The 21,493-nt window shown below is 30.6% G+C and overlaps 2 protein-coding genes across 2 annotated transcripts in view; one reads left to right on the top strand and one right to left on the bottom strand.

Annotated features, from left to right (window-relative positions):
* LOC103569001 (E3 SUMO-protein ligase PIAS4) overlaps nt 1–16,646 on the top strand; it is a 31,816-nt gene extending 15,170 nt beyond the window's left edge. Inside the window, exons 5-8 of the mRNA XM_008546063.3 lie at nt 11,534–11,926; nt 14,321–14,561; nt 15,808–16,218; nt 16,308–16,646. Of these exons, the coding sequence (XP_008544285.1) occupies nt 11,534–11,926; nt 14,321–14,561; nt 15,808–16,218; nt 16,308–16,519 (1,257 nt within the window). The 3' untranslated portion in view covers nt 16,520–16,646. The remainder of the gene's footprint in view (nt 1–11,533; nt 11,927–14,320; nt 14,562–15,807; nt 16,219–16,307) is intronic.
* On the bottom strand, nt 1,185–6,592 carry LOC103569000 (putative uncharacterized protein DDB_G0292330). The gene is made up of 2 exons (XM_008546061.3): nt 4,160–6,592; nt 1,185–3,906 (listed from the first exon to the last, which is right to left on the bottom strand). Exon 1 carries the CDS (start codon nt 6,409–6,411, stop codon nt 5,767–5,769), a length of 645 nt encoding a protein of 214 aa, XP_008544283.2. The 5' UTR covers nt 6,412–6,592; the 3' UTR covers nt 1,185–3,906; nt 4,160–5,766.
* Nucleotides 16,647–21,493: the final 4,847 nt, after the last annotated feature.

The following is a 21,493-nucleotide window of genomic DNA, read 5'->3' on the forward strand; positions in this document are numbered from 1 at the left end:
ACCAACGGCATCATTTTCGGAGTGAAAAATAATAAAAAGTGCCATTGGTTTTATAATAAAAAAATGAATAGAACAAAAGTTATAAGGGTTGAAATTCACAAAACTTTTATAAAAAAAACTATTCATTGGATTTTAACAAAACAAACGGTGATCGAAAGAGGAAAAAAAAGTAGAGGGTATGAGCTTTTTCGAAAAATCAAGTTTAGGGGGTGAACAACCCCTAAGTCTATCTACGTTGACCACCAAGAAAACATCAATATTTTTATTAGCTTTGGTTTTAATTCATTGAGAATTATTTTTTTATACATTTTTCGCACCGAGGAAATAATAATAATATTATTTTTTTATACTTTACTTATCTTTCTACTGTTAATTCTACATGGAAGATATGCCAGGTTGTCACCCCCTATTTTGCTACCACTGAAATATGTTATTCTGCATAACATTCTGAGAAACTAGAACTTCGAAAAAGTAGAAAAAAACAGTAGGTATCTGGTTTGGTGTTAATATATATATATATATGTATTTAAGGTGTTAACTACCTTTAAATAAGATTACGTTAGTTCTTGAAATATATGTGTTTCCTATAGGTTTTCGCGCTTCTCATATTTATTAAATTTAAGTAAATTTTTTATCAACAACATAAATTTAAATGAGTAAGTCATTTTATTATATTCATCCCATGTTTACATTGTTTATTTTTTAATCATTAATAGCTGTTTATTAAGTTTTAAATTCAATATGCAAAATATGATAAGATAGTAGTTCTTAATTCGTATATGTCTTGCTGAATAATAATTTGTGTATATGTATATGTATATATCAAGTGTCATGTGAAAGATTGAATTAATTGTATTTTTTTTAATAATTTATTAATTTTTTAGATTAATTTATCAATTCTTTATCATTATTATATGTACGAGAAAAGTAATTAAGCTATTCATGATATGTACCACATTTATAATACTGATCAAAAAAATGTTTCAGACATAACGACTTTTTGCACCAAGAACAACGTATAATCGTAATATTTTTACATTCTGGAATACCACAATAAGTATTACATTAATTTCCGAACGCAAAACTTACTGGGTTTTCAAATTCCTTTGGTTTTATGCTTGTATAACCACTTTTGAACCAAGAATATTTAAAAAGATTGACTTATCTTGGCGATGACAGTTGATTATGAGTAAGTGACTGTAATTTGATGATGTTATTTTTCAAGTGTAAATTCAAATTATCACCCATCAAAGTAACATTGTCAGAAAAGTGTTTTACAAAATTTTTCCACATTCCAAATTCGAAAACATCGCGGTCGAATATTTCCAGTCGTTTTTTTAGGTATAACTTTTACTTTTACATCCTTGTCAGATGGTTTGACAGCACTTACAGTGGCTGGACAGTGTCCAGTCCATGAATCGACTAATAGTAAACTTTTAGGACCAACGTTCGGAAAAAATACATGCCTTAGCCAAGTTTTAAAGTGATCTGAATAAAAGAAATATAGATATTATTCAACGCAAAATTCAAAAATATTATATTTATAGAATAACATTATACTTAATGTACCTGAAGTAAGTTTTCCAGATTTTGATGCAACTACATATACGTTGTCTGCCCTAAAAAGCTTTGATTCAACTATTGGACCAAATTTGCCACTTGGCTCTTTTAAAACCATGAAAACTGGAGAAAGAAGATTTCCGTCTGCAGATATTGTTGATTGTATAGTATAACTGTGTGTTGTAGATGAAATGGATTGTACCAGACATTCAACCTGTCTTTCACCTTCTACTGCTAAAGTTCTTCCTCAATGCATCTCTAACTGAAATCCAATTTGGTCGGAATTGAACGTATTTGATAAACCATAAGATTCAATTTCTTTTCTCACACCATCAACAAATTCTCCCGATTTTTCTGGTAATGTTCTTTTATCTTCAATAGTTTTTGATGTTATAAATTTCTTAATTTTTCTCGATACTATACGATGAGCTCTTTTAAATGATGTTAACCACTTTTTAGACGCTGTAAAACTAACATTTTCAAACCCGATTGCCTTTTTAGCTTGTAAAGCCCATTTTTGTAAATCAGTATCAAAAACTATCATGCCTGCGTCTACAGCAGCTTTAAAATTTTCTAATGTGAAAGCACAAATTTTAGCTACTTTTTTTCCTATATGTTCCACCTTGATTTATCTCATGTGCCCACCGCCTCAACTGTCGTACTGATTAAACTTTTCTAAACTTTTGTTGGACTGAGTTGACACTCAAATTTTTCTTCTTTCCACTCCGCCAATATTCAACAGCTCATAATTTGTATTCATTACTTAAACTTTTTTCATCAGTAGTACACACATCATTAGGAAGCTCTGGCTCATCAACTGTGGGTGTATATTCATTCGCGTGCTTAAAGGTAAAAGGGCTTATAACAATTTATGTGCCCTTTTACCTTTGCAAAGGTAAAAGGGCGCATATTTTTTTTTTATTGCCAATCGAGTAGTAGACACATTCTACGCTTAAAATTGAAAAAAAAAAAAATTGAAAGGTAAAAGGGCATATGTCTTTAATTATGCGCCCTTTTACTTTTAAGAATTCGAAATTTTGGTGATCTAAAGGTGAAAAGGTGTATCATTTTTTTTTTGGCCAGCTCACAAAAGAACATATTCCTAGTTTAAATAAACTCGTAGTTAAATAAATTCGTAGTTTAAATAAACACTCGCTTTTTATTTTAAGAAATAATTATTATAAAATTTGAAAACATGAATAATTATCAGAAAATTATAATGTTTAATTAAAAAAAACATCGGGCCCATTTTGGTACAGTTCCCATACCCTCTTGCTCCATATCTTCTACATCGTTTACTGAAACACAAAAATAGCTTATAAAATAATATCAGAAAAAAAAAAATTCAAATTCACACAACATATATGTAAAATTTTTATGGAATGAATCTTTTTGAATCTCTTCTTGTAAAAAGCAATAGACAAACTGTGCATAGAGTTTGATACCATGAACTAAGTTTTGGTAGAAATGGTGATATTTCCTCGAAATGGTTCCTGATGAACAAAAGTATTGCAAATCATTATACTTTGCTGTTGATATTGTTAATTTTTCATCATATAGATGTTCGAGATCGATAGGTCTTTTGAATGATCTTCTCAAAATCACAGTTTTGAAAGATTTCCAATATTCTTTTTTAATCAATACAGATCTGTAATGAAATAAAAAAATTTATAAGAATGAAACAGTTTGGAAATTCGAAGTGCCTGAGTTAAATGCTTTCTGAAGTATTTTACTATAAGTCATGTATTTTTCAAACCAAGTTAATTAAAAGTATAAGCGGTACCGAGTATTTTTACGTGTTGTCTGGAACCATTTTCCAGATTTCCAACCGATTTTGGAGTTGTCACTGTAACGTATATTGGGTGCAGAGAACTGTAAAAAAATTATTTCAAAGCAAAAAAAAGTAAAAGACAGTAAAAGATAGATGCTTAGTCCTCTTTTTACATATTAAATCCTTTTTTCACTATCTGAGTTTTTTTTTGCATGTAATAACTATGATATCATGAACAATTATCAGCAACGACTAAAAAAGTCAGAAATAGCACAGGATTGATTGTATTCTTACCGAGTTTTTCAATTCTTTATAATTAATAAATTTATCATGTGACATTTCATAAACATGGTACTGTTTGCCAGTTGTTTTGGCTTGTCGAATTATTTTCACCCAATCGGTAGGCGCATATATAGAAGTACCACGAGACGCGCGTTCAATGACTGAGTGCATTGTATCGCACTCCATGTAGGTGTGTCCAGCTTCCAAAAACTTCAAATTAATTTCTTGAAGAATCGGATGTTCATGAATCGTCACACCTAACATAGCGACAACAATAGAATTTTTATTTTGCCCTGAAAATTGATTAAATTGTTTTTATTATTTTTTCTTTCATTAATTTATTAAAAGCTTTAAATTTCTAAGCTTAATCAAGTAAGTTGAATAATACATTAAAGACAGTAAAATTATGATTAATGATTAGATTCAAAAATACAAATAGTAACAATTCAATCTATGTTAAGCGTATTTCTATATATTCGTCGATTCAGTCAACTTAAAATAATTTTAATTCTTTAATCTTTCCTATTAATCAATTAATTAATTTACCAGCACAGTTATCAGCATACAAGTTTAATGTTGCCATTCCAGCAGGAACTTCATCGTTGATTAATTTGGATAAGCATGTGGAGATTTCTTGCGAGCCTTTTCTTCCATCGTAGTCCGACCAAATGTAGCAATATCCTTAAATAAAATTTGTATATTCACATTAATACATGAATGGAAATCTTGTCAAGCTCAGTCCGATTATGACTAAATATTTAGAAGTTGCGGCATGAGAACAAATACAATAGTTAAATTTCCATGAAATCTACTAAATGGATTCGCTTGAGCCACAAAAATCTGTCAAAAAACCTAAGTCGTTTTGGAGTAAGAAAAAAATTTTGTTGGTTCAAGAAAAATTTTTTGTTTATCAACTTACCCTCATTTTTACCGACGTCAAAAATCGTAAAATTATGGATAGCTAATTTTCGGTGATAGAAGAGATCCTTGGTTTTAAAAAACGGAGCATACAAAGTAGCCTCCAAGTCAAAAACAGCTGTAATAACAGTAGTTGACTGTTTGGCTGTCTCTGTATCGATTTTTTTATGATCACGAGCTGCATCCTTCCTCTGAATATGTAGATCATATTTATCTTGTTGTTCCGCTTTTTCTTCGTCTGTTAAATTACAAAAACGAGCACACCAACACTGGTCTTTACGCGGTTGATGAAAACCGATATTCATCTTTTCCAGTTGTTTATAATAACTTGCATCAGATACCTGGCGATATCCATTTTCAATAGCATAAGAAATGTATAGGTCGTACACTGATCTTTTTGAAGAAAAACCTTCAAGATATGTTTTTATGCTATCTCTTCGACACCAGTGTGCCGGTACCTTCGGCTACAAAGATAGATGGTGACGGATAATTTGAATATCATCATCTGACAACTTATTCGTTAGTCGATTTTCTCCACGATGGTCTGGTGATAAAGATCCACTGGTACTACGTTTTTCTTTAGATATTATAACACGAATTTTTTTTTCGGAAATGTCCAAGGTTTTCAAAAAAAAAAAAACTTTTACATACTACTATGTAGGCGTCATTGACCTTGAACCTATAAGTTATTTTATTCCTGCAAATAACAATATAAAATTAAATGAACAATCTATACATAGACAAGAAAAGCCTCACTTGGCCTCACCTAAGATGGAAGGTAGATTTAAATCTTATTAATTGTTAAAAACATTGTATCAAACAATAAAATCTTAAGTCTTTCGTGAAAAAAGTAACAATTACAATTAATTTTTAATAAAATTACTAAAAATCTTTCCATAAATGTTTTATCGGTCAAATTATAGATAGAATGATTTTCGTGAAATCTACCGAACAAGAATAATTAAAAAATTTTAATTTACATACTTGCGTCTTGAGCTGGTGACTGCATTAGTTTCTACGATGAGTAATTTTCCAATTAACTCACGTTGCTGATTAACGTCACCTAGCTTCCAAAATTCGTCGAAAATTATTTTTCGCTGATCTTCACTCATACTAAACTCTTAATTCATTTTGCACTGACATGAGGAACGCATTTTCTTAGCCGGTTGTAATTTTCCCTTTGCTGTAGTATATTCCAGTCCAAGATTACGGTTAGCTTTACGCTTACTCCTCACTCACTCATGAGGCTTGGGCCTCTTTCGACGAGTCCGTTTTTCAACTCCAATATTCTCATCTTCGTCAACAGACGAAACATGGTTTTGTTGAGAATTGACGTCAGATTCTTCAGAAGCAACTGTAGTACTGTCATCAATTTCAATCTCATCATCAGCAGACGAAAAATCATCATGTTGAGAATTGACGTCAGATTCTTCAGAAGCAACTGTAGTACTGTCATCAATTTCAATCTCATCATCAGCAGACGAAAAATCATCATGTTGAGAATTGACGTCAGATTCTTTAGAAGCAGCTGTAGTACTGTCATCAATTTCAATCTGATTTTTATCAGCAGATGAATGACCAGTATTGTGAGAACCAACGTCAAATCGTTCAGAAGAATTCGTGTGAGTGGTGTGAACAGGTGCGAGTGGTGAAGCATCTTCCTGATTCTTATTCTTATCGTCATTATTATTATCATCATCATCATCGGTTTCTGGGATAATGAGATTTATTCCACTATTCGAGTACTGAGACCAGGATGAAATTTTTTGAGTAGAAGTAGATGCACTGGCATTATCAATTTTTTCACTAAATTCTTCTAAACTCAATCCAGATTTATGACGACTCAGAACTTCGTCACAGGTACTAAAGCTATCGAACATATCTGGACTGCTCTGATAATATTTTTCCTCGTCACTTGACAAAAGATCAGCAAGATATTTTTTTTTAACTAATTAATCACTAAATTTATTCATTGTTATTTGTTTAACTACCAATAATTTCACTAATTTGAAACGATTTTACTACTTTTTAATCATGTCACAAATTATATATCCGTTATAACTTATTTATTCACAAAAAATATTGATAATTTAAAGTGAGATTTGTTACTAATAAATATATAAATAATAAAATCAAAATATAATATTTATATATTTGATAAAATAATTTTATACAAATTATTAAATTTCATTTGAAGAATATTGTAAATATACTCTGAATCGAGAGAAAACTGCTATTTGAATAACAGTGGCAGCACCAGTATCCAATATGGCGACTGGCGGGAAATTTCAAAATATTTGAATGTTATCTGTCATTGTGATTTTTTTTATTACTTAATTTTTACGTATATGTTTTTAATTGATTTATTTTCTATTTGTTTATATCAAACTTTGTATATGAAGCTGTTATTTTAGTATACTTTGTCTTGTGAAACTATTTTTTAACATTTGGTATAAAAAATACAACTTTTTTTATGCGCCCTTTTATCTTTAAGTGGTACTTTTTTTAAAGGTGAAAGGGCGTATGTGTTGAGATACGCCTTTTCAGCTTTAGGATACCCACTTTTTTTTTTCACAGATTTTTACCTTTCAGACAATTTCAAACCGAACGGCAAAAAAAAATTTTTTTATACGCCCTTTCACCACAAATCCCTATTAACCCTTAGCTATAAGCCCTTTTACCTTTAAGCACGCGCATTGTCATCTACTATTTCCATCTCTATCTCTTTGAATGGTTCACTAAACTGTAAAGAATCTTCTTGAATTATTTCCATTCCAGTATATTCATTCATTGCGGACATTAATACATTTTTCAAACTATTTTTTAATTGTACTTCTTCATTGTTCACAGGACTAGGTGGAATATTCATAGTTTGAAATGTAGCCAAAAGTAGTTGGATAACATTTATAGGATTCACTCTCATTTTTATATGCGAATAAATAATAATACGAAGTAAGAATCACTTTTGCCGCCATTATCGTTAGAAACTGCCTCAATATTCTTGTACAGACGTACACAAATTATTAATCAGCAAGACATATACGAATTAAGAACTACTATCTTATCATATTTTGCATATTGAATTTAAAACTTAATAAACAGCTATTAATGATTAAAAAATGAATAATGTAAACATGGGATGAATATAATAAAATGACTTACTCATTTAAATTTATGTTGTTGATAAAAAATTTACTTAAATTTAATAAATATGAGAAGCGCGAAAACCTATAGGAAACACATATATTTCAAGAACTAACGTAATCTTATTTAAAGGTAGTTAACACCTTAAATACACACATATATATATATATATATATATATATATATATATATATATATATATGTCGGAAATGTACAATAGCTGGGTTTTTCCAAGGGATGTTGGAAAATCCCAAGTATATTTAGTTTATTACTAGCAATAAAAACTTAGTATTACAATTTTATGATTTAATCCCTTTGGGTAAATTTTGTCAAAATTATTTTAAGTCTTTTATGACGACAGACTTAGGCTCGAAAGATCACATCTGTGCATCTAACGTAGCCACGATCGGAGGATAGCAATACCGGAGGATAGGACTGAAGTAACTACAAAATAACGTACCCAGAGGGCCCTCAGAATAATTACCTGAAGGGGCCACTTATTAAAAATAGTTTTTGGAGACAGTTCTCTCGGAGCACTTATCAAGAACGGTTTGCTATCTTGCGGATCGTGTATTCGTTCTCGTGTCTAATTACGTCGTCGCAAACTAGCACATAAATAACCGTAGAATATTATTCTGATATTACATATTAATTATATCATTCGTTTAGTGTTTGAATATCATAAATACCGTTAATAATTAAATAATCATATTGTCAAATAGTTAAGTGTAGTTAATAATTGATATTGTGCATTATTGTTAATCGATTGTTGTTAAGGTCGATTTGATCTAGTTGTAAGCTGTGTGTATTATTTGTATAAACTTTAATATCCATTTGTTATTAATAAAATAAAAGATGTCTAGTGATAATAATAATGGTGATGCCTTGCAACAACCCAATGTTGTTCCGACATATATATATATATATATATATATATATATTAACACCAAACCAGATACCTACTGTTTTTTTCTACTTTTTCGAAGTTCTAGTTTCTCAGAATTTTATGCAGAATAACATATTTCAGTGGTAGCAAAATAGGGGGTGACAACCTGGCATATCTTCCATGTAGAATTAACAGTAGAAAGATAAGTAAAGTATAAAAAAATAATATTATTATTATTATTTCCTCGGTGCGAAAAATGTATGAAAAAATAATTCTCAATGAATTAAAACCAAAGCTAATAAAAATATTGATGTTTTCTTGGTGGTCAACGTAGATAGACTTAGGGGTTGTTCACCCCCTAAACTTGATTTTTCGAAAAAGCACATACCCTCTACTTTTTTTTCCTCTTTCGATCACCGTTTGTTTTGTTAAAATCCAATGAATAGTTTTTTTTATAAAAGTTTTGTGAATTTCAACCCTTATAACTTTTGTTCTATTCATTTTTTTATTATAAAACCAATGGCACTTTTTATTATTTTTCACTCCGAAAATGATGCCGTTGGTCCCATTCGATTATTCAAACTGCAAGTATGCGAAACTTGCAAAACACCCCTTTGGAGCCTAAACTTTGAGGGGTGGTTTCACCCCTTAGATATGTTTTTCCGCAGGTAAAAAAAATACGTGTCCCTTAGATTTCGACGGAGAATAACATACCTCAGTTTCATCGAAATCGGAGCGGGACACTTGGGATACCTTCCTTGTTAGCTATAATTACTCATTTTTCCTATGAAATCGACTTTTATTGGCTTGCAGAACGTAAACTAATGAATGCACACCAAAAATGTTAATGGGAATTTTATTGAAAATTTTATTCCCTGTAAAAAAAGTCCTATTAGTCAAGTCGCTAAAGTCTATAGTTTCCGAGTTATAGTAATTTTTATAATTTGAAAAATGTAATATTAAATAAAAAAATCGGTCTGTCGGTTGACCCTGCGGGCCAGCCCCAAAACTTCCTGCTGTTTTCGACCTCAAGGAGCTCGAAAACATTAGTGTAGATATATTTTCGAGCTCTTCGAGCTCGAAAATGCTATCACATGCAATTGTTTTTTTATGATCTTTTTAAGCTCTAACAAGTTACCTGTTATGCTGAAGTTTGAAAATTTAAGAATCGAAAATCGTCAATGAAGCGGTATTTAAAATTTAGTTCCTGATTTTGTTCAGTAAAATAAGTGTATTGAGGCAGAAATCAATGTCGGGGATCAAAATCAAGATTTAAATAAATTTTGACTCATGTAAGAAACAATAAAATATGAAATATCCGATAAAAATATTATAAACTACGTTTTATCGATTTTTTTGTTGATAATATGATTTAAACTAAAAACCAAGTTCGATGACATTATATGATCGAAAGAAACCATAAAAAAGATGAGTTGGTATGATATCAGGCACATTTTAGTACGTTATATTCTGATTTATCCGGAAGAAATAACATAAAATGTTATTTTTTTAACTTTTCAACGCCGATATCTTTTGAACTAATCAATCGATTTTGATAGCTGACGTGGCAATCGGCGCGTTTTATTGAGTTCTAGAGCTGATTAAAATTTGAAATCGATCGCGTCAGTCGTTTCGAAAATATTTAGAAAATACCGTTTTTCACCATTTTTTTCTCCCGCGATAACTCTCGAACGAATTATCCGATTTTGATGTTTGCGGTGACAATCGACGCGTTTTATTGAGTACTAGAGCTGATTAGATTTTGAAGTCGATCGTATAAGTCGTTTTTGAGAAATCAATAAAAAACTAAAAAAAAAATTTTTTTTTTTTTCGTAATTCGCCAATATTTTCGAGTCTATTCGATCAAATAATCTGAAATTTTCAGGAAAGTTGAAGGCCAACAAGCTCTTTCGATTGCCACCTCAACCATCCAAATCGATTCATTAGTTCAAAATTTACAAAGAGTTTACATACATTTACACACACACACACACACACACACACACACACACACACACACACACACACACACACACACACACACACACACGCACACACACACGCACACACACACGCACACACACACACACACACACACACGGACACGGACACACACACACACACGGACATCATTCTGAAAATAGTCAGAATAACTTCCTAGGACCTCAAAACGTCGACATCTGATGAAAACTCGATTTTCGAAAATCGGGGTGAAAACAATAACTTCCCGAAATTTTTGAAAATCGTCGATTTTCTTAGCGGGAAGTTAAAAATTACAATTGATATTTTATTTTTTAAATCATAAAAATTTCTATAACTCGGAAACTATAGACTTTAGCGACTTGACTCATAGAACTCTTTTTATAGGAAATAAAATTTCCTATAAAATTCCCATTAATATTTTTGGTGTGCATTCATTGGTTTACGTTCTGCAAGCCAATAAAGGTCAATTTCATATGAAAAATGACTTCCTCAGCGGACATCAGTGAAACAGCTGGAATCATAGCTACGTTACTATGGGCACTTTTGAAGAACACCAAACGCCCTATAATTTGCGACCAATACCGTGTCGATATCATAAAACGCAGCTGAGTATTAGAAAGTTAAAAAAATAGTAATTTAATTTATGTGTATTTTAAATGGGAAATCTTGGAAACCAAATGGAAAGTACTTAGGATTGGAATTAAGAGCTCAAACTTGGCAGGAATTTTTGTTTTTGCATGAAAAACAATATTTTGCTTGATGAGCAACAAAAAAAATACTTTCACCGGAAACGAAGCACCCTAATGTTGTTATGCTATCAATATATGACTGACTGACTCTAGTTGCGCATCTATAAAAGAAGAGAAGAAGGCATTTGCCTTTTGGCACGCGATATTACATTATAAATTTCTATAACATACTCAAACAAATAATGATATTAAATTTTTCTTAATAATTTCTAATCATTTAAAATAATCTTTATTTTACAGCGATCGAATACGAGTGTATATCAGCCGTATCCTTATCCGTCTAAAGTACTTCCTCCTCCAATCCAAATTCAACAATCTAGCCAATATCCCATTCATCCAGATGTTAGATTGAAAAAACTGCCATTCTATGATTTATTAGGCGAATTATTGAAGCCTTCAAGTTTAATGCCTCAAGGCTCAATACGAATCCAAGACAACACATTCCTTTTTCATTTGACTCCACAGCAGGCTAATGATATTGCCAACTCACGCGACTGTCGAGCTGGTAGTAGAATGGATTATACAGTTCAAGTACAGATGCGTTTTTGTTTACAAGAAACTTCATGTGAACAAGAAGATTACTTTCCTCCCGGCGTTGGTGTTAAAGTTAATGGGAAACTTTGTCCATTACCGGTATTTCTAAAATTATTTTTTTTTTATGGTACATATATATATATATATATATATATATATATATATATATATATATATATATATATATATATATATATATATATATATATATATATATATATATATATATATATATTGTAACGGGTTTTTCACCACCGGGGATCTACCGAAGTGAAGTCCCAATACACTTACGATCTTGGCAACCTTGTTCAATTATTAATTAGTTGGGCGCCAGGTGATTTTATAATCACCAATAAACAATTATCAAAATCGGCTCAGGGTGGTGGATCGGTGAAACGTCAGGCACATAAGATAACGATAAATGATTGATCAGAATTAAACAAAATAATTAGTCGTATATTGAACAAACAAAATAATTAATCAGTATCACATATCAAAATTATCGGTTATCAAACAAAATATAAGTAGCCGTTGTCGGCTTGACTCGATATAAACAAAAAAAAAACACAAATTACTCACAAAAGTCGTACTTGATCAAAACACAAAGTCAGTTCATTGCTCATAGAAAACCAGTTGGTTTTTGAAATAAAATAAATTTATTTTATTTTTCACATTCACATACAATATGCGTTTTAACGGAATACTTGACAAGTGACGTCAGAGTATTGTACACGGCATGACTACTGCCGTACGAATGAGACACGGATAATCCGTAATTCTCAGAATTGCTCGATGAAATAAACAAAATAAAAATAATACTTTATTTCGGTAACGCGTTAAATTGCACTCTCATAAAATTATTACACGTAATTAATTAATTAAGTTTATTATTACGCGAACGCATCTCACTTGTTCATTAACAAATTAAATTATACACTTTGTTCTTTTTGCGCCGATGCGTCGGCTTGCTCACTTGTTTACAAAATAATCGGATTATTATTCACGCAATAATTATTACTCGCGATTTATTTGTTCTTCTGTGAATTGAAATTGTTCTTTTTAGTCGTGAATCGAATTGATTAAAAACGTGACCGTTTAGTTCGAAGTCTCTCTCGGATCTCTCGTTTCATTCCATGTTTTGGATTAATTTTGTTCGGTCGAAGTCGAAATTTTCGATTCTAGATATATATTAGACTGTTTCAAATTAGGGGACTACTTTTATTTTTTTGATCAACATTTAAAAATCGACAGAGTATCTTAAAATATGGTGACAATCAAAATTTGAGCTCTTCATATTGATATTTAGAGGTGGCTATTGATAATTTTCGATTTTTCATTTAGTAACATTGTAAAAAATACATAATTTCCGAAAAAATCAAGATACAAAAAACCTCTCCTCAAACATTTTGTAGCAAATTTACTGATCTACAAAAAAGGTCTTTTATGATTTTTGCATAAATTCAACCATCCACAAGATATCCGACGTCAAAGTCTAATAAAATTCAAAGAACTTGTTTTTGCTCGTTCTGAATTTTATACCATATCAACTAAGGAGAATTCAGAAATTTTCGGTATAGTTATTTTATAGGAAATGGAATGCTCTACAAAAAAGTCTCTTATTATTTTTTGATAAATCCATCTGTTCGAAAGTTATTAGAGCTCGAAGTAAAGTTGGAGATCTTTTTACTTTTCCGGTGAAACTATCGGACTAATCATAAAATGGCATGGAATCTTTTTTGTAGGCAATTTTATTTCTCACAAATTATCTCTGATAAATTTTTTTTGAATTCGTCATTCTCTTCTAGTTATTTTCATTTTAATGTCGAGCTCTTAAAATCGATTAGAACACCTTTTTTAGGAGCTTGGCATTAAAATGGAAATAACTAGAAGAGAATGCAGAATTTAAAAAAAATTTATCAGAGGTAATTTGTAGGAAATAAAATTGCCTAAAAAAAGATTCTATGCCATTTTATGATTAGTCCGATAGTTTCACCGGAAAAGTAAAAAGATCTCCAACTTTACTTCGAGCTCTAATAACTTTCGAACAGATGGATTTATCCAAAAATGATAAGAGACTTTTTTTGTAGAGCATTCAATTTCCTATAAAATTTTTTGTAGATCAGTAAATTTGCTACAAAATGTTTGAGGAGAGGTTTTTTGTATCTTGATTTTTTTGGAAGTTATGTATTTTTTACCATGTTACTAAATGAAAAATCGAAAATTATCAATAGCCACCTCTGAATATCAATATTAAGAGCTTAAATTTTCACTGTCACCATATTTTAAGATACCCTTTCGATTTTTCAATGTTCGTCAAAAAAATAAAAGTAGTCCCCTAATTTGAAACAGTCATATATATATATATATATATATATATATATATATATATATATATATATATATATATATACATGTGTGTGTGTGGCTGTGTATGTGTGTGTATGTGTATATGCATGTAATTAGTTTTTATGCATTTTGTTTTATTTTATTCAGAATCCAATACCGACAAATAAATCAGGAGTTGAGCCTAAACGGCCACCACGGCCAGTTAACATAAGCCCGTTAGTGAAATTATCGCCTACTGTCAGTAATCAAATTCAAATAACATGGTCAGCTGATTATGGAAGAAGATATGCTGTAGCTGTTTACCTTGTTCGAAAACTAACCAGCTCAGAATTGTTAAATCGACTGAAGGCTAGAGGAGCTAGGCATTCCGATTATACTCGGGGATTAAGTAAAATTCTTTTTATTATATAAACCCGATATTCTATACTTATATTTAGGTTTCTCATTTTAGAGGAAATGACTTTATAATTTTGAAGTATTAAAAAAAATTAATTTCTTGTTATCTAAAAGAAGCCCTTCGAGCTCGAAAAAAGTGATGTTTCGTATTAATCTTTGGGATCATTTTTTCAAGTTTCGCTCACGATTATACTCGATAAATTCAATATTTTTTGACAGAAATTGATAAAAATGATCAAGATGAAGAGTTACTTAAACTGTTTATTAGCCAGCGAGTTAATACGCGGAAAATGCGGGAAAAATTTCAGAAATAGTAATTTTTCAAAATTTTTGAAGATGATATTCTTCTACTCTCTCTCGTTCTCTTCCAAATTTTTCTCAATTTAATCTGTAAATGATTTAGTACCAATTAGTTCTATAATTTTATTGTATCGGATTCCTGCTGAATACAAGATTTTATTTATTAACAACTAAAGCTGCTGGAAGGTTCCACTCGTAATCTCTCTAAAACTTAGATTACCTGTTGCTTTTCACATGCGATCACTCGTCCACGTCTTCCGCCGGTCCGTCCGACTGTGTACCTTCTCACCCTTCTTCACTCACTTATCTAATCTAGGTTTGCGGCCCTCCAGCTATTATCGGAAAATTAGCTACTCCTGTATGAATTCTTATTGGGTCTAGAGGACGAGCCTCTTAAATTGGCGCGCCCAGCGACAAGTCGATAAAATAGAAACCCGTATTTGAAATCAATCTATAAGAAGTTATTACAAAAAAACATTTTTCAAAAAATGTTATTTTAAAATAGTTCGAAACCTATTTTACCTATGAAACTAAATTTTTACAGCACCTAGAAATTAATAAACTACGCTGAATCATACCTTAAAGATCTAAATTAGTTTATCCGCTCAAAAGTTATAGAATATTTACATACATACATATTTATACACTTGAATATTCTTTTGAAAATAGTCAGGATGGCTTCCTAGGACCTTAAAATGTAGAAATATGTTGAAAACAAGGTTTTTGAAATTCGGACGGAAACCAATAATTCATAATTTTTTCATCGGAAAGTTAAAAATCAAACAATCCACTTAAAAAGATCTTAAAATTGAAATTAGAAGCTGGAAATTCGATAACTATTTTTTTTTATCATGTACTTCAAAATTATAAGGTGGAATGAAAGAAAAAAAAATTTTTTAAATGGCACAGCTTAGTATATAATTGCACATTTATTTCAGTTAAAGAAAAGTTGAATGAAGATGCAGATAGTGAGATAGCAACAACGTCTTTGCGTGTTTCACTTGCCTGCCCTCTTGGCAAAATGAGAATGAGTACCCCCTGTCGCTCGTCAACTTGCTCGCACTTACAATGTTTCGATGCATCATTATTCTTACAAATGAATGAACGTAAACCAACGTGGAATTGTCCAGTTTGTGACAAACCCGCGCTTTATGATCATCTTGTTATCGATGGGTACTTTCAAGAAGTTCTTTTGTCCAATAAATTATTGCCCGACGTTAACGAAATCCAATTGTTGCAAGATGGATCCTGGGAAAATCTTGTTTCGAAGAAAGAACGAGATAAAGAAAAAAGTGATAAGTCTGATTCTAAGGCTCGAGCAAAAATTGATGTGGATACAGTGGATTTGGGTAAAGTTTATCAACTTAAAAATTTAAGTTTCTTATTAAATACTTTTGTAGACATTAAATACAATAATCGATTTTTATTTTTGATTCAGATGAATCAAACCTTGTTGTTTCGACACCAGAAAAGAAGAGCGCTCCAGTAATTGATTTGATTTCAAGTGATGAAGAGGACGATGTTGAAAATGATTATAAAACTAGTAGCAAAAAAGGAGCGAACGCTTTACCTAAAAAAAGTCAATCAAATCATGGCGCAATTAGTAGCACCAGCGAATCTCCAGAACTTATGATTATTGATTTAGAGTAGTATTGGTTTTTTGTAATGGTAACATTTTTATTAAACTTGATTCTGTGTCTTTAAATGAATTGTCACCGACGATTCAATAAAATACTTTTGTGATTGTGGTTATTAAATTACCGAAGTATACAAAGAATCATTATTTTCTATTTTTCAATTTTATTTTTATTTTATTTGTATCAATAAAATGTCATTATAACTACAAATATTGTTATTTTATTGTTCGTAATTCCAAAATATATACAGTCGAGTTCCACTCAGTTTGATTCCAATAATTTGGAAATCCCCGTCAACCTTGACCTTCACTACGGGTTACGCTGTTTTCCATCCAATGCTATACATTTGTATGTGTCTGTATATATTTATATATTTATTACACGGAGAGAAATGTATCGTAAATATTCCTATTGCGATAAAAAAGTTTAGTAAATATTACTTTGCTACTGAGTACTTAGTCCTCGAAAAAAAAGAATCTGAAATTTTACTATACTTGTACGGTGGAATTCACGTCACGTATTGGCAGGGAGCCTAGTATATGGTAGGGATAACTGAATCGATCACAGTGCTCGCTGTGGACAAAATTTCGTGGAATCATGCTCTCGTTGAAAATAAACATGTGAAAATTAAGTAAAAAAATGTTTGTGCAATGAGAAAAATTTTATAATTTGCTGAAAAATAAGTGTACAGCTATAGCTAATACTAATTTTTGTAGGAAATTGAAAAATTTTTAAATAAGGTCTCTTATGTTTTTTTCGTAAATCTAACTATTTAAGAGATATTGAAGCTCAAACTTTAATTTGTTTCTAAAAATTGACGTTTTTATTTGAAATTTGATTACTCTACCGCATAGACATACAATTAAGTGCTATAATTTTTTTAAATTTTGTTATAATTATATACTAATTAATTAAATTTATATACGGATACTTGAAGAGAGTGAGTCCAAATATTTGTTGCGGACATATACAGAGGGTATTAAAGAATTAATGACTATCCATTGGTAGGAGACCAATTAAACGTTGAAATTAGGTGAACGGACCTTTTCAGAGTGGCCACATAGAGAGAATCGACTGTATTTCAATTTTGTTAAAAAAACTCAAATTAATATCCTACTATTTTTTCAACTTTGGTTATTGTAGCTGTCATGTATTATTTGTTTTGATTTTACCGGTTAATCTTATTCTATTCTCAAATAATAGTATTTGATATTTTTAAACATTTTTTATATTCACTTTCTTTATCGAAATATATTTAATTTAATTTTCTGTGACAAAAATACACTTGCAATTTTTTATTTATATCATTATATCAATTTTTATATTTTGATTTTATAACGAATTTTTATTTTTTACAATGATTTTATATATCTCTTACAATTATCGAGCATGATTTTTTATAACCATCAGATTTCGTTTTCATCGCGCTCCCTGCCAATAGGAAGGAGTCTTGTGTTGTCAAGTGATTATTTTCAAGTAGAGTTTATTTCGCTCTATGTTGATCTACCTTTCTTGTATGAGAGTATTTTTCTAAACAGCACGGTAAGAATTACTGTACTGCTATCTCTGTAGTTACGCCAGAGCTACTAAACTGTCGTAGGCTTCAGTTATAGCGGTGCATCACTTAACCAGCGACTGTGGTAATGTTTTTCAATAAATCACTAATTATATCCCAAACATATATGTTGTCAAAACTGACATAAAAATGTATTTTCATCATAAATTTTTTATTATTGTTTATTATTTCAATAACGTGTAAAACTAGTAACAGACATGGAAGTTTAAAAATATTACGTTATGTTACAGATTACATTTTCATTATTAAATTTATTTTCGAAAATTTGAATTACTCTTCTCAATTCTTCGACGATACTCCCACTTTTTGAAAATTTTGAATGCTCGTGAATTACTATATTTAAACTTTATTAATTAATAAAAAAAAAAAGAGTACTATCCCGCCGGGATATTTATTCTGAAAAAATTACTTATAGTTTGTTTTACATTATCTGTTTAACGAAATTCATTAAATAAATTTCAACAAAATTTTCATGTCAAGATTAAAATTCGAAATGTCAAATTTTGTAGGCTAAAATTGATTTATTAAATTTCGTGAAACAGGTGATTTAAAACAGCTGTGAGTAATTTTAGTTTTTTCCAAATCGATATATCCTGACGACCCAGGTAGCAAAATGACGTCTAGATGAGTTCTGAATTCCTATGAGTTCCTATTTATGATTTGGACGTCTCATCAATATCTTAAAGAAGTCTTTTAGAAGTTCTCAAGATCTCAAATGAACCACCTAGCGAGCTCAGTAAGACGTCTTTAAAAAGAGTTCTCAAAGAATTCTTTTTTCTGACTTCGCAAATAAGACTTCAGTATGAATTTACCATGACGTCTTAAGGAGCTTGTGATTTTGACTTCATAAAGAAGTTTAAAAATGAATACATTTAGACGTCAAAAAACTGACGTCTTATTTATGGAGTCTTCAAGAATTTTAAATTAAGAGTTCTTAAAAATGACACCTCTAAGAAATCATTATAAGGCTTCCTGAGGACGCCTTAAAAAAGACGTCGTAAAGCAGTCATTCCGACTTGAATGCTGTCTGGAGAAATTGTAAATATCTTGCCTTTTTTTATTCAATTAATGTTTTAATTTCTTTATGAAAATTAATAGAATTTTAATACACTTACTACAATTGAAAGTCAATAGTCATATTTAAAAAGTGGGGGCTACTGTTTAAAAATGCTTATAACTCTAATAAAAAAAAAATACTTTTTCATAGAGCATATAATCCTTTAACTTTTATATCGTGGAAATTCTATTTTTGATGTTTGATTTTAATTTCTTATTTATTGTTTATAAATGATATTAACAATTTATCATACATTTTTATAAAAATTTATTAAGTTTCTAAGCTACGAATATTATATAATCAATGAAATAAAACTTAGAGTTTATCTCAACAGACACTGTGTGACGGGGTGACCTGGTATTCGACTGCCAGGTCAGCAAAAATTAAATTTCGCGCCATTTTATTTTGCGCACCCGCCCTCGCGCCGGAAGTGTTTAATTTAGCGGCGTGACGGCAGGGGGTAGATCAGGCACACCTCGTCGCCAGACGCCAGAGAAAAGAAAATCGTAACCTAGAAGCCGAGCTGAGGAGTCGCTCAATCTACGGTAGTGATTGTTCCCTAAATTTAACTTGATAAAGTTTAATTGTCAGGCAGACGCCTTCTAATTAAGTCTGTTTCTTGGTGGAGTTTTGGAATTTGGTTTTCCCGTCCAGTTCTGTCCAAGGAGGATCAGGATCATGGCTAAGCATCTAGGGCAAGTTGATGTAAGTTGGCGTAAAGGTTAAAATTCATTTATAACATAAAATTTGTCAAACACGAGGGGTAATTTCCTAAGTAATTTTATCGTCTTTCATTAACTTCATTTATCTATATATATTTGATTGATTTTATTTGATTTATTTAATCGTTGTGCATGCAGAACTTTTATTAATCGTCAGTACTCTCCTCGTTACTGTACGAATAATCTTAATTAAGTTTAACGCCGTCATTAATAATTATAAATATAAATTCTTGATAATAAAATTAAATAAAATTTGAATTTCGGTATTGCAGGTATCCGAGTTAAAATCATCAGGCACCCGATAAAAGAGTGTCGCCCATGCGCAGTAAAATCCTGTAAGTTTCTGTTGTAATAAAATTTATAAAATATTTTTCCAAAGACTTCTAACTTCAATTATTCATGTTAAATAAAGAATCAATTAATCGTAATAAAATAATTTTATTTATATTTATATTTATTCTTTAATTATATCAACCCATTTTTCCCTATCCTAAATCGAGCCGCGTACTCGGCTATATCAGGCATTTTCGAACCCGGTGCTCAACGTCCACACGAGCATTTTCAGAAGGGCTGTCCGAACCTCCTGGTACGAGGAAGCCAGGGCAGACCCTTACAACTGATACTTTTTAAAATGCCTATATACTCTATGTAGCACGGTAATATTTAGGGGAGCGTGGGGTCGCCCCGGTCACCTAAGAAATAAACTTTCAAAATTTTTCAAATTATCCTTATTAGATCATAAAAAGGGCATTATCTTATTCTATGGAGTCTAGCGAACCAAAGGTACATGCTTAAAAATGAAAGTATAAAAGTAAATAGAAATATTTGATGAATTAAAAAAATTGTAAGTTTGATCGGGGTGACCCTACGTGTCGGGTCGTTCCGGTCATTCGGCGGGTTATCCCGGTCACTATTAATTGTAAATTAAAAATTAAGTATCCAAAGTCGTATTGCTGAAATTTTATGAAATAATTATTTTAGTTTCCCAACTGAAACTTAAGAAGTAAGAAAAAAATAATGTAAAATTAATTATTAACAACATTTAACCAGGCATCAATAATTTATTTAGTTGCTCATTAATATTATAATAAAAATGTTACGATGTTATAGAAAAAAATGCCGATAATGAACAAAAACATTTTTAGCTTAAATTTAAAGAAAGCTTATCTTAATTGATTAATTACTTATTAAATAAGATATTGGTTAATATTTTTATTAAACAAACATACGAATTGTCAGTCGAAAAACAAGTGAATAGATTGATCGTTATGACCCCATAACTTTGACCGGTACGACCCCAACTATGTTTTGAGAAAATAAACTCTGAATTTGAAAAAAAGTATTGATAATTGCACTTATATAAAAATTAAAATGGATTAAGAAATGTCTGTAGATTATAAACACATCAATTATAAACTCTTTTCTTCTTGTAAAATGTATAAAAAATCTTCAAAATCTATTATATAATAGCTAACCGGGACGACCCTATGCTCCCCTACTGCAGTAATGAAAATTTTTGATTATTGAAATTTAAATGCATATGAATAAATACTATTGTTAATTATCCATCAGATTCCTTATATACTGGAGCGCTAGCATTTCAGCTAGACCTCTGCAATCTACCAAGAAGTC

This window comes from Microplitis demolitor, chromosome 4, assembly GCF_026212275.2.
Source record: "Microplitis demolitor isolate Queensland-Clemson2020A chromosome 4, iyMicDemo2.1a, whole genome shotgun sequence".
NCBI classification, from domain to species: Eukaryota; Metazoa; Arthropoda; class Insecta; order Hymenoptera; family Braconidae; genus Microplitis; species Microplitis demolitor.

Excerpts from the sequence above, each read along its gene's own strand:
- LOC103569000 (XM_008546061.3), bottom strand. The coding sequence starts at position 6,411 with ATGTTCGATAGCTTTAGTACCTGTGACGAAGTTCTGAGTCGTCATAAA.